The sequence below is a fragment of the Lithobates pipiens genome, unplaced genomic scaffold, assembly GCF_037356315.1.
Source record: "Lithobates pipiens isolate NorthernLeopardFrog02 unplaced genomic scaffold, aLitPip1_a1.2 Scaffold_19, whole genome shotgun sequence".
Classification (NCBI taxonomy): Eukaryota; Metazoa; Chordata; class Amphibia; order Anura; family Ranidae; genus Lithobates; species Lithobates pipiens.
In genome coordinates, this window is record NW_027507764.1 from 597,818,999 (window position 1) to 597,832,106 (window position 13,108).

Genomic DNA, 13,108 nt, shown 5'->3' on the forward strand with positions numbered 1-13,108 from the left:
ACACCTGTTCACAATCAAGGCATCACTTAAATAGGAGCTGCTTGACACAGTAAGGTCCACCAGAAGATCCTTAAAAGCTACACATCATGCCGAGACCCAAAGAAATTCAGGAACAATTGAGAAAGAAAGTAATTGAGATCTATCAGTCTGGAAAGGGTTATAAAGCCATTTCCAAAGCTTTGGGAATCCAGCGAACCACAGTGAGAGCCATTATCCACAAATGACAAAGACATGGAACAGTGGTGAACCTTCCCAGGAGTGGCCGGCCGCCCAAAATGACCCCAAGAGCGCAGCGACGACTCATCCAAGAGGTCACAAAAGACCCCACAACAACGTCCAAGGAACTGCAGGCCTCACTTGCCTCAGTTAAGGTCAGCGTTCATGCCTCCACCATCAGGAAAAGACTGGGCAAAAATGGCCTGCATGGCAGAGTTCCAAGGAGAAAACCACTGCTGAGCAAAAAGAACATCAAAGCTCGTCTCAATTTCTCCACAACACATCTTGATGATCCCCAAGACTTTTGGGACAACATTCTGTGGAGCGATGAGACAAAAGTGGAACTCTTTGGAAGGTGTGTGTCCAAGTATATCTGGCGTAGAAGGAACACTGCATTTCATAAAAAGAACATTATACCAACAGTAAAATATGGTGGTGGTAGTGTGATGGTCTGGGGCTGTTTTGCTGCTTCAGGACCTGGAAGACTTGCCGTGATAAAAGGAACTATGAATTCTGCTGTCTACCAAGAGATCCTGAAGGAGAATGTCCGACCATCTGTTCGTGTACTCAAGCTGAAACGAACTTGGGTTCTGCAGCAGGACAATGATCCTAAACACACCAGCAAGTCCACCACCGAATGGCTGAAGAAAAACAAAATGAAGACTTTGGAGTGGCCTAGCCAAAGTCCTGACCTGAATCCTATTGAGATGTTGTGGTATGACCTTAAAAAGGCCGTTCATGCTCGAAAACCCTCTAATGTAACTGAATTAGGACAATTCTGCAAAGATGAGTGGGCCAAAATTCCTCCAGGACGCTGTAAAAGCCTCATTGCACGTTATCGCAAACGCTTGGTTGCAGTTGTTGCTGCTAAGGGTGGCCCAACCAGTTATTAGGTTTAGGGGGCAATCACTTTTTCACACAGGGCCATGATGGTTTGGATTTTTTTTCACCTTTAATAATAAACACCTTCATTTACAAATTGCATTTTGTGTTTACTTGTGTTGTCCTTGACTATTGTTTAAATTGGTTTGATGTTCCGAAACACTTAAGTGTGACAAACATGCAAAGGAACAGGAAATGAGGAAGGGGGCAAACACTTTTTCACACCACTGTACGGGATTCGGTGGCACTGCAGGAAAAGGGGTTGTCTCTGGACTGATAAACGGCCGGAGGCCCGGTATGGTCACTGTGGCCCCGCAGTGTAATGGTGGAGAGTGTTAAGTTTAACCACTTGCTTACTGGGCACTTAAACCCCCCTCCTGCCCAGACCAATTTTCAGCTTTCAGCGCTGATGCACTTTGAATGACAATTACGCGGTCATACAACACTGTACCCAAATGAAATTTTTATAATTTTTTTCCCACAAATAGAGCTTTCTTTTGGTGGTATTTAATCACAGCTCGGAGTTTTATTTTTTGCTAAACAAACAAAAAAAGATGCAAAAAATAAAAAATCATGTTTAATAGTTTGTTATAAAATTTTGCAAACAAGTCATTTTTCTCCTTCATTGAAGTGCGCTGATGAGGCTGCACTGGTGGGCACTGATAGGCATAGTTAAGGCGGCGCTAATAGGCACAGATAAGGTGGCACCGATAGGCACAGATAAGGCAGTACTGATGGGCACAGATAAGGCGGCACTGGTGGGCAAAGATGGGCACAGATAACATGGCACAGATGGGTGGCACAGATGAGTGGCACTAAGGGGCACTGATAGGTACCACTGAAAGATGGGACTGATGGGCACTGATTGGTGGCACTGATAAGTGGCTCTGATAGGTGGCACTGCTGGGCACTGATGGGCGGCACTGATGGGCACTGGTAGATGACACTGATGGGCACGGATATGTGGCACTAGAGTGCAGCACCGTTGTTGAGGCAGACTGTGGGCACTGATGGGTGGCACTATGGGCACTGATGTGTGGCACTATGAGCACTGATGGGGGACACTTTTTAATTACTGAGGTGGCACTGGCAGGGGGCAGGTGGGCACTGGTAAGCTGGCCGTGATCGGGACTAATGTCCCGATCACGGCTGCCGGTGACCGGCTCTTTTTTTTTTCTCCTCGCGCTGTCAGCGCGAGGAGGAATATTAGCCGATTACCGGCTCCGTTATATCACATGATCAGCTGTCATTGGCTGACAGCTGATCACGTGGTAAGGGGTTGGGATCGATCCTTTGCTCCGATCCGTGATCAGGCAAGTCTCATAGACTCGCTGATCACAGAGCGTGCTGCGCGTGCCCCTCAGGGGGGCGCTCAGGCCGCTCGTGCACGGGATCACGTCAATAGACGTAGTCCCGGTAAAGGCGGTCCGCGCTGTAACCATCATTTGGCTATAGTGTGGATCTCTAGTGGTTAAAAAAGGTGGAACGTGGTACCGTCAAAGACCAACTGACTGGGAGTTTCAAATTGCTGTTGCTAAACAGTGGTTATATATATATATAGATATTTAATAAAGTTATTGGTTGAAGAGTTGTTAATAAAAGGCTGCTATGGCCATTTATACTCCAAAACTCCTGTGTGGCCTATTTATTGGGGAAAGGGGGGGGGGGGGTTATATAGAGTTAAAAGGTAACAGGGAAAAGGAGAAGGTGAAGGTAAAGCCAAGGGTAAAAAGTACGGAGAGGTTATGTCGCGAATGCATTGGTCATGTACCGGCCATTGGGACTACAGGGAGTTTCCCGGTGGGCCGATGGCTCAGTGGGCCGGTTTCAGTGACAAAGTAATGGCTGTGCGGCTCGCCCTCCACTTCACGCAGTGATGTGAGAAAGATGAGAAAAATACAGAGGAGAGGAGAGTGAAATAATAAAAGAGATTAGTGAGGACTCCTTATGTTTTGCTACTTATGTTTTTTATGCACAATTGCGTATAGTTTTATATATTGTTTTTGTGCTTGTTTGCAAAATGAAAGTGGGCCAGTCTGGATGGAGTCCGGGGCCAAATTTTTGCCCCAGTCCAGCCCTGCCTCCAGGCTAAGCTCTGCAGCAACCAATGGGGGGGTGGATGCGGTATACAAATCGTAAGCCAGTCTGAGGACAACCACGCAGGATAGATGAGCCTCGGAGAGGAGTCCTCCGGTAAGATTGGAGAGAAGAGTCTTGACTGAAGACAAAGAAAAATCACAAGTTGGTATTCAAACCAGCAAAGCTGAAGAAAGGAGACCTATCACAAAACGTCGAAGCATCCAGGTGGTACAAGGGGGTTATCCTGGGCTGTGCCACCATCCTATCCACCTCTAGGTGGCAGTATAAGCCAACACCTAACGACTTCCCAGGCCCCTCAATAGACGATGGAGAAAGGACCTCCAATATGCCCATGTGGCCCATAATCTGGCATATAAGTGATATTTTCCCGACTTTCTACTATGTCAGGTCACATACTCTTCCAATGGACCAGGATGCGGTGAAATGTAAAATGTTTGGGTGGAACAGGCATTACTACAAACTCTGCATGGGGACAAACATCCCCGGACAGTTTGGCCTGCTGGGAGTTGTAGTTCTCTGAGGTTCCCTATTCCTGGAGCCCATACCAAGAGCTGCAGCCATGGTGGATCTCGTCTCCCGATGGCACCTCTTCTCCTGGAATGAGCTCGGCTCCGTGGAGGGTGACCGGCGTGGGTGGATGGGGTGCGGCACGAGGTGCGACATTCCCGAGTCCTTGTAGAATCTCTTCCGTCACCACACATGGACAATCCTGAACCAGACGGCGACAGAAATAATCATTCAAATGCGGCACAGACTGGTACAGACACAGAGGGGCCTAGGACATCAATCAACTATAAGGGAGTATCGAGAAGTAACTGGTACTGAGACTTCTGATCAATAAGATACAGCAATAATCACACCCCAAGTCTAAAGCCAACCTACAGGAACCCCCCCCCCCCGGGGCTTTTTTTCAGCGGGAACGCGGCGGGGGAACGCAGTGCCGGCACCTACAGCACTGAATGTACTGTGTGTAATGGCAAGGGGTGCTGGGGTGGGCCGAAGGGTCTATTAATGATCGCTGCTAGGCAAACTATTGTTGCTGGAGCGGATCTATTTTTGAGTGGCGGTCCAGTGCTGCTGGGAGGTCTATTGTTGCCGGTGGGGGGTCTATTGTTGCTGGGGGTCAATTATTGCTGGAAGAGATCTACTATTGACAAAGGGGGGGGCTATTGTTGCTGGCTGCTGGAGAGTCTATTGATGCTGGGGGTCAATTATTGCTGGAAGAGATCTACTATTGAGAAAGGGGGGTCTATTGTTGCTGGCTGCTGGAGAGTCTATTGATGCTGGGGGTCAATTATTGCTGGAAGAGATCTACTATTGACAAAGGGGGGGGGGCTATTGTTGCTGGCTGCTGGAGAGTCTATTGATGCTGGGGGTCAATTATTGCTGGAAGAGATCTACTATTGACAAAGGGGGGGGGGGGCTATTGTTTCTGGCTGCTGAAGAGTCTATTGATGCTGGGGGTCAATTATTGCTGGAAGAGATCTACTATTGAGAAAGGGGGGGGGTCTATTGTTGCTGGCTGCTGGAGAGTCTATTGATGCTGGGGGTCAATTATTGCTGGAAGAGATCTACTATTGACAATGGGGGGGGGCTATTGTTGCTGGCTGCTGGAGAGTCTATTGATGCTGGGGGTCAATTATTGCTGGAAGAGATCTACTATTGACAAAGGGGGGGGGCTATTGTTGCTGGCTGCTGGAGAGTCTATTGGTGCTGGGGGTCAATTATTGCTGGAAGAGATCTACTATTGACAAAGGGGGGGGGCTATTGTTTCTGGCTGCTGGAGAGTCTATTGATGCTGGGGGTCAATTATTGCTGGAAGAGATCTACTATTGACAAGGGGGGGGGGCTATTGTTGCTGGCTGCTGGAGAGTCTGTTGTTGCTGGGGGTCAATTATTGCTGGAAGAGATCTACTATTGACAAAGGGGGGGGGGGCTATTGTTGCTGGCTGCTGGAGAGTCTATTGATGCTGGGGGTCAAATTATTGCTGGTAGAGATCTACTATTGACAAAGGGAGGGGGGGGGGCTATTGTTGCTGGCTGCTGGAGAGTCGATTGTTGCTGGGGGTCAATTATTGCTGGAAGAGATCTACTATTGACAAAGGGAGGGGGCTATTGTTGCTGGCTACTGAAGAGTCTATTGATGCTGGGGGTCAATTATTGCTGGAAGAGATCTACTATTGACAAAGGGGGGGGGGCTATTGTTGCTGGCTGCTGGAGAGTCTATTGTTGCTGGGGGTCAATTATTGCTGGAAGAGATCTACTATTGACAAAGGGGGGGGCTATTGTTGCTGGCTGCTGGAGAGTCTATTGATGCTGGGGGTCAATTATTGCTGGAAGAGATCTACTATTGACAAAGGGGGGGGGGGCTATTGTTGCTGGCTGCTGGAGAGTCTATTGATGCTGGGGGTCAATTATTGCTGGAAGAGATCTACTATTGACAATGGGGGGGGGGGGCTATTGTTGCTGGCTGCTGGAGAGTCTATTGATGCTGGGGGTCAATTATTGCTGGAAGAGATCTACTATTGAGAAAGGGGGGGTCTATTGTTGCTGGCTGCTGGAGAGTCTATTGATGCTGGGGGTCAATTATTGCTGGAAGAGATCTACTATTGAGAAAGGGGGGGTCTATTGTTGCTGGCTGCTGGAGAGTCTATTGGTGCTGGGGGTCAATTATTGCTGGAAGAGATCTACTATTGACAAAGGGGGGGGGCTATTGTTGCTGGCTACTGGAGAGTCTATTGATGCTGGGGGTCAATTATTGCTGGAAGAGATCTACTATTGACAAAGGGAGGGGGCTATTGTTGCTGGCTACTGGAGAGTCTATTGATGCTGGCGGCATCTGTTGTTGCTGCTGGGGTGGAATTTTGTTGTGGGGGTCCATTGTTGCTGGGGGGTCTATTGTTTTTGATCAAATCTATTGTTGCTGGGGGGGGGGGGATTTATTGCTGCTGGCTGTGGGGGATCTATTTTACTACTTTCCTTGATGTCATTAACAAATTCCATACAAATTACTTAGCACCACAATATGATACTTGGCTCTGTATTTTCTAAAAGGGGCAGTACTGGGAGGTGGGTGAGGGATGAAACCAAGGAATGTTACTCAGGGGTGGGTAGGGGGTGGAGACGAGAAGTGACTCGGGGGGGGGGGGGCGGGGTTCCTACACTTATTCTCTGAGGAAAAAAAGCCCCTGGGAACCACCAACTTAACCCTTAAAGCTGAACTCCAGATTTCCCGTCAGCCCTACCCTCACCCCACCCCTAATCATTGCTCTCTGAGGTCACCCATTCAGTTATTATGGTGTCCTTAGTAGTGTCCACCACCGCCATAACCCAAGACAAGCCCAAGCTAAAAACGAATAATCCCTCCCGAGGTTCCACGATGAACCCCCTCACACGAGTCACATGACTTGCGCCAGTTTCCCTGCTCTCAGCAGGAACAGGAAGACTCACCGTGATGCAGGAGCCGTTGTGGAAGTAGGTGCCCAGCGGGCAGTGACACCCTTCCTCACACTCATCGGGGAAGCACTCCACCTGCTGGGTAAGGTGGGCACAACTGTATGGGCAGCTGTCCTCCTTTCCACATTCGCGGTACAACCGGTCTATTGGACAGCCCACATCTGGAAACACAGAACAGCCAATCAGCAGCATAATTGGAGAAATGCCATTATATATGTTACCGGAGTGACTATGAGGGAGGAAATTCCTATTTCCAGCCATGGGGGGGGGACAACTGCACAACTCCCACCTCATGGTCCCAGATGACCGGACGATGGGAGTCATCAAGACAATCACCCGGTGAGCAGTCACGCCATCACCTTGTCCTATGACTGGTACTCACCTAGACAAACCTGGTTGTTGCACATCCTGCTTTGAATGGCTTTTCCTTCACATTCTTGGCGCCGACATTCTCGCACCCGGATCTGCTCCCCTCCCCCGCAACTAAGGCTACATGGAGACCATGGGGACCATTCGCTCCAAGGATCTGGTTCTGTAAGGGATTCAGGAAAACAGCCTTATGGTCCAATGTGTCTGCTGTACAAAGACAATGTGAACTGGCCAAAGCATGAAGGACATTCGTGTCTTACCGGGACAGGTGGGCCCCTGGCAGGTCCTCTGTTGCTCCTCGCCCCCCACGCAGGTTCTCCCACCATTCTGAGGAGCTGGACTGTCGCACTTCCTCCTACTGGTCTGGATCCCTTCTCCACAACTTGAAGAACACGAAGACCACAAACTCCAGGGACCCCAACCGCCATCCAGAACACAACGAGGGTCGGAGGTGCAGTGCAAGTGGCCACCAATGCAAGTGCTGGAATAACAACAATCTTCTTTAATATCAGAATATCTATAAATAAAAAGAGAGACGAGGCGCTTTCCTGACATCTCCTGATCCCCACATACCAGTTCTGGCATTGAAGAATCACATTTTCCCCAGACGGTAGATGCTGCCAGGGCTCGGGACCGGACCAGGTGGAGCTGTTACCGGACTCTGATCCTCCTATGGAGAAGGAGAAGAAACATATGAGACACCCTTCCTATGCACAGAGAGCATTCAGTACAACTACTACAACAATCACATCTCTGGGGAAGGAAGCGTCTGCCAGACGAACAAAACCGATAATCCTTCAAAAGATGAAAAGCTGCTGAGGACTCCAGTACACGGGTTCTGGAGATCTCCCGGTATTGATGAGAACAGTAAGTGGTTGTTGGAGATTTCTCAGTATTGGTGATAGCATTGGGGAGGTGATTGAGGTCTACTGATACTGGTGATAGCCGTGAGAGGGTGATGGAGATCTCTTGGGATTGGTAATGGAGATCTCTTGGGATTGGTAATAGCAGTGAGGGGATGATGGTCAGGTGATGGAGGTCTCCTGGGATTGGTAATAGCAGTGTAGGGATGATGGTCAGGTGATGGAGGTCTCCTGGGATTGGTAATAGCAGTGTAGGGATGATGGACAGGTGATGGAGATCTCTTGGGATTGGTAATAGCAGTGAAGGGATGATGGACAGGTGATGGAGGTCTCCTGGTGATAGCCATGAGAGGGTGATGGAGATCTCTTGGGATTGGTAATAGCAGTGTAGGGATGATGGACAGGTTATGGAGATCTCTTGGGATTGGTAATAGTGAACAGATGATGGGCAGGTGATTGAGGTCTACTGATACTGGTGATAGCAGTGAGCAGATGATGGAGATCTCTTGGGATTGGTAATAGCAGTGAGGGGATGATGGTCAGGTGATGGAGATCTCTTGGGATTGGTAATAGCAGTGAAGGGATGATGGTCAGGTGATGGAGGTCTCTTGGGATTGGTAATAGCAGTGTAGGGATGATAGACAGGTGATGGAGGTCTCCTGGTGATAGCAGTGAGCGGGTGATGGAGATCTCTTGGGATTGGTAATAGCAGTGAAGGGATGATGGACAGGTGATGGAGGTCTCCTGGTGATAGCCATGAGAGGGTGATGGAGATCTCTTGGGATTGGTAATAGCAGTGTAGGGATGATGGACAGGTGATGGAGATCTCTTGGGATTGGTAATAGTGAACAGATGATGGGCAGGTGATTGAGGTCTACTGATACTGGTGATAGCAGTGAGCAGATGATGGAGATCTCTTGGGATTGGTAATAGCAGTGAAGGGATGATGGACAGGTGATGGAGGTCTCTTGGGATTGGTAATAGCAGTGTAGGGATGATAGACAGGTGATGGAGGTCTCCTGGTGATAGCATTGAGCGGGTGATGGAGATCTCTTGGGATTGGTAATAGCAGTGTAGGGATGATGGACAGGTGATGGAGGTCTCTTGGGATTGGTAATAGCAGTGTAGGGATGATGGACAGGTGATGGAGGTCTCTTGGGATTGGTAATAGCAGTGTAGGGATGATGGACAGGTGAGGGAGGTCTCTTGGGATTGGTAATAGCAGTGTAGGGATGATGGACAGGTGATGGAGGTCTCCTGGTGATAGCATTGAGCGGGTGGTGGAGATCTCTCAGGATTGGTAATAGCAGTAAACGGGTGATGGAGGTCTCCTGGTATTGGTCATAGCAGGTAATGGGTGTTGGAGATCTCCCAGTATTGATGATATCAGTAAGCCCTTGTACACACGGGTCGGACATTTCGACAACAAAATCGAACGTGATGATGTTTTTTCTTTACGACGGGACTACGTTCAGGCTAGTAGCAAATATCTTTGGTCTAGGAATTTGATCTGAGCGCTTTGTCCAATCGGAATTCTCTACAAACCATCGGACAAGGTCCCATCGGATCATGTTGTCGGAAAATTTTATAGCCCAGCTCTAAAACTTTGTCGGTCGGATATTCTGACAGAAACAGTCCGATGGAGCCCACACACGGTCGGATTATCCGACAACACGGTCCGATCGGACATTTTCCATTGGAATGTGTGTACATTGGATAAGTGGTTGTTGGAGATTTCTCAGTGTTGGTGATAACAATGAGCAGGTTATGGAGGTCTACTGATACTAGTGATAGCAGGGAGAGGGGGATGGTGGGCTCTCTGTATTGGCAATAGCAGTGAATGGGTGATGGGCAGGTGATGGAGGTCTCCCGTGAAATGGTCATAGCAGGTAATCATCGGCGTTGAAGATCTCCCAGTATTTGTGATAACAGTAAGCGGTTGTTGGAGATCTCCCAGCATGGACGATGGCAGTGGGTGGGGGATGGAGGCCCCCCATATTGGTGATAGTAGTGAACGGATGATGGGCAGGTGTTATGCCACATACAAACGATTGGAAATGCCGCCAGCAAAAGACCAATGTGAGCCTTTGGTCAGAAAATGCGACCGTGTGTAACGCTCCATCGGACTATAGCTGGCGGAATTCCAGCCAGCAAAAGATTGAGAGCAGGTTCTCTATTTTTCAGTCGGGAAAAGTTCCTATCTGAAAATGCGAATGTCTGTATGCAATTCAGACATGAAAAAAAATCACGCATGCCCGGAGACAATTCGACGCATGCTTGGAAGCATTGAACTTCATTTTCTCGGCTCGTCGTATTGTTGTACATCACCGCGTTCTTGTCGGTTGAAAGTTCTGAGAACTTGTGTGACCCGTGTGTGTATGGAAGCCACGCTTGGGCGGAATTCCATTGGAAAAACCATCCAAGATTTTTCTGACGGAAATTCCACTGGTGTGTACGCGGCATTAGAGATCTCTCGGTATCGGTGATAGCAGTGAGCAGATGAGTTCTAATGATATTGGTGATAGCAGGGAGCGGGTGATGGAGGTCTCCTGGTATTGGTGATAGCAGGGAGCGGGGGATGGAGGTCTCCTGGTATTGGGGATAGCAGGGAGTGGGTGATGGAGGTCTCCTGGTATTGGGGATAGCAGGGAGCGGGTGATGGAGGTCTCCTGGTATTGGGGATAGCAGGGAGTGGGTGATGGAGGTCTCCTGGTATTGGGGATAGCAGGGAGCGGGTGATGGAGGTCTCCTGGTATTGGGGATAGCAGGGAGCGGGTGATGGAGGTCTCCTGGTATTGGGGATAGCAGGGAGCGGGTGATGGAGGTCTCCTGGTATTGGGGATAGCAGGGAGCGGGGGATGGAGGTCTCCTGGTATTGGGGATAGCAGGGAGCGGGTGATGGAGGTCTCCTGGTATTGGTGATAGCAGGGAGCGGGGGATGGAGGTCTCCTGGTATTGGGGATAGCAGGGAGCGGGGGATGGAGGTCTCCTGGTATTGGGGATAGCAGGGAGCGGGTGATGGAGGTCTCCTGGTATTGGGGATAGCAGGGAGCGGGTGATGGAGGTCTCCTGGTATTGGGGATAGCAGGGAGCGGGTGATGGAGGTCTCCTGGTATTGGGGATAGCAGGGAGCGGGTGATGGAGGTCTCCTGGTATTGGGGATAGCAGGGAGCGGGTGATGGAGGTCTCCTGGTATTGGGGATAGCAGGGAGCGGGGGATGGAGGTCTCCTGGTATTGGGGATAGCAGGGAGCGGGTGATGGAGGTCTCCTGGTATTGGTGATAGCAGGGAGCGGGGGATGGAGGTCTCCTGGTATTGGGGATAGCAGGGAGCGGGGGATGGAGGTCTCCTGGTATTGGGGATAGCAGGGAGCGGGTGATGGAGGTCTCCTGGTATTGGGGATAGCAGGGAGCGGGTGATGGAGGTCTCCTGGTATTGGGGATAGCAGGGAGCGGGTGATGGAGGTCTCCTGGTATTGGGGATAGCAGGGAGCGGGGGATGGAGGTCTCCTGGTATTGGGGATAGCAGGGAGTGGGGGATGGAGGTCTCCTGGTATTGGTGATAGCAGGGAGCGGGTGATGGAGGTCTCCTGGTATTGGGGATAGCAGGGAGCGGGGGATGGAGGTCTCCTGGTATTGGGGATAGCAGGGAGTGGGGGATGGAGGTCTCCTGGTATTGGGGATAGCAGGGAGTGGGGGATGGAGGTCTCCTGGTATTGGGGATAGCAGGGAGCGGGTGATGGAGGTCTCCTGGTATTGGGGATAGCAGGGAGCGGGTGATGGAGGTCTCCTGGTATTGGGGATAGCAGGGAGCGGGGGATGGAGGTCTCCTGGTATTGGGGATAGCAGGGAGCGGGTGATGGAGGTCTCCTGGTATTGGGGATAGCAGGGAGCGGGTGATGGAGGTCTCCTGGTATTGGGGATAGCAGGGAGCGGGGGATGGAGGTCTCCTGGTATTGGGGATAGCAGGGAGCGGGGGATGGAGGTCTCCTGGTATTGGGGATAGCAGGGAGCGGGTGATGGAGGTCTCCTGGTATTGGTGATAGCAGGGAGCGGGTGATGGAGGTCTCCTGGTATTGGGGATAGCAGGGAGCGGGGGATGGAGGTCTCCTGGTATTGGGGATAGCAGGGAGCGGGTGATGGAGGTCTCCTGGTATTGGTGATAGCAGGGAGTGGGGGATGGAGGTCTCCTGGTATTGGTGATAGCAGGGAGCGGGTGATGGAGGTCTCCTGGTATTGGTGATAGCAGGGAGCGGGTGATGGAGGTCTCCTGGTATTGGGGATAGCAGGGAGCGGGGGATGGAGGTCTCCTGGTATTGGGGATAGCAGGGAGCGGGTGATGGAGGTCTCCTGGTATTGGGGATAGCAGGGAGTGGGGGATGGAGGTCTCCTGGTATTGGTGATAGCAGGGAGCGGGTGATGGAGGTCTCCTGGTATTGGGGATAGCAGGGAGTGGGTGATGGAGGTCTCCTGGTATTGGGGATAGCAGGGAGCGGGTGATGGAGGTCTCCTGGTATTGGGGATAGCAGGGAGCGGGTGATGGAGGTCTCCTGGTATTGGGGATAGCAGGGAGTGGGTGATGGAGGTCTCCTGGTATTGGTGATAGCAGGGAGTGGGGGATGGAGGTCTCCTGGTATTGGTGATAGCAGGGAGCGGGTGATGGAGGTCTCCTGGTATTGGTGATAGCAGGGAGCGGGTGATGGAGGTCTCCTGGTATTGGGGATAGCAGGGAGCGGGGGATGGAGGTCTCCTGGTATTGGGGATAGCAGGGAGCGGGGGATGGAGGTCTCCTGGTATTGGGGATAGCAGGGAGCGGGTGATGGAGGTCTCCTGGTATTGGGGATAGCAGGGAGCGGGGGATGGAGGTCTCCTGGTATTGGGGATAGCAGGGAGCGGGGGATGGAGGTCTCCTGGTATTGGTGATAGCAGGGAGTGGGGGATGGAGGTCTCCTGGTATTGGTGATAGCAGGGAGCGGGTGATGGAGGTCTCCTGGTATTGGTGATAGCAGGGAGCGGGTGATGGAGGTCTCCTGGTATTGGGGATAGCAGGGAGCGGGGGATGGAGGTCTCCTGGTATTGGGGATAGCAGGGAGCGGGTGATGGAGGTCTCCTGGTATTGGGGATAGCAGGGAGTGGGGGATGGAGGTCTCCTGGTATTGGTGATAGCAGGGAGCGGGTGATGGAGGTCTCCTGGTATTGGGGATAGCAGGGAGCGGGGGATGG

The 13,108-nt window shown here is 51.1% G+C and overlaps 1 protein-coding gene across 1 annotated transcript in view; it reads right to left on the reverse strand.

The window, feature by feature from the left end:
* Nucleotides 1–13,108, reverse strand: part of LOC143998145 (SCO-spondin-like) — a 296,161-nt gene that overhangs the window by 74,069 nt on the left and 208,984 nt on the right. The window contains exons 79-83 of the mRNA XM_077493885.1: nucleotides 7,597–7,693; nucleotides 7,284–7,504; nucleotides 7,037–7,186; nucleotides 6,649–6,815; nucleotides 3,744–3,907 (exon numbers count right to left, since the gene is read on the reverse strand). Of these exons, the coding sequence (XP_077350011.1) occupies nucleotides 3,744–3,907; nucleotides 6,649–6,815; nucleotides 7,037–7,186; nucleotides 7,284–7,504; nucleotides 7,597–7,693 (799 nt within the window). The remainder of the gene's footprint in view (nucleotides 1–3,743; nucleotides 3,908–6,648; nucleotides 6,816–7,036; nucleotides 7,187–7,283; nucleotides 7,505–7,596; nucleotides 7,694–13,108) is intronic.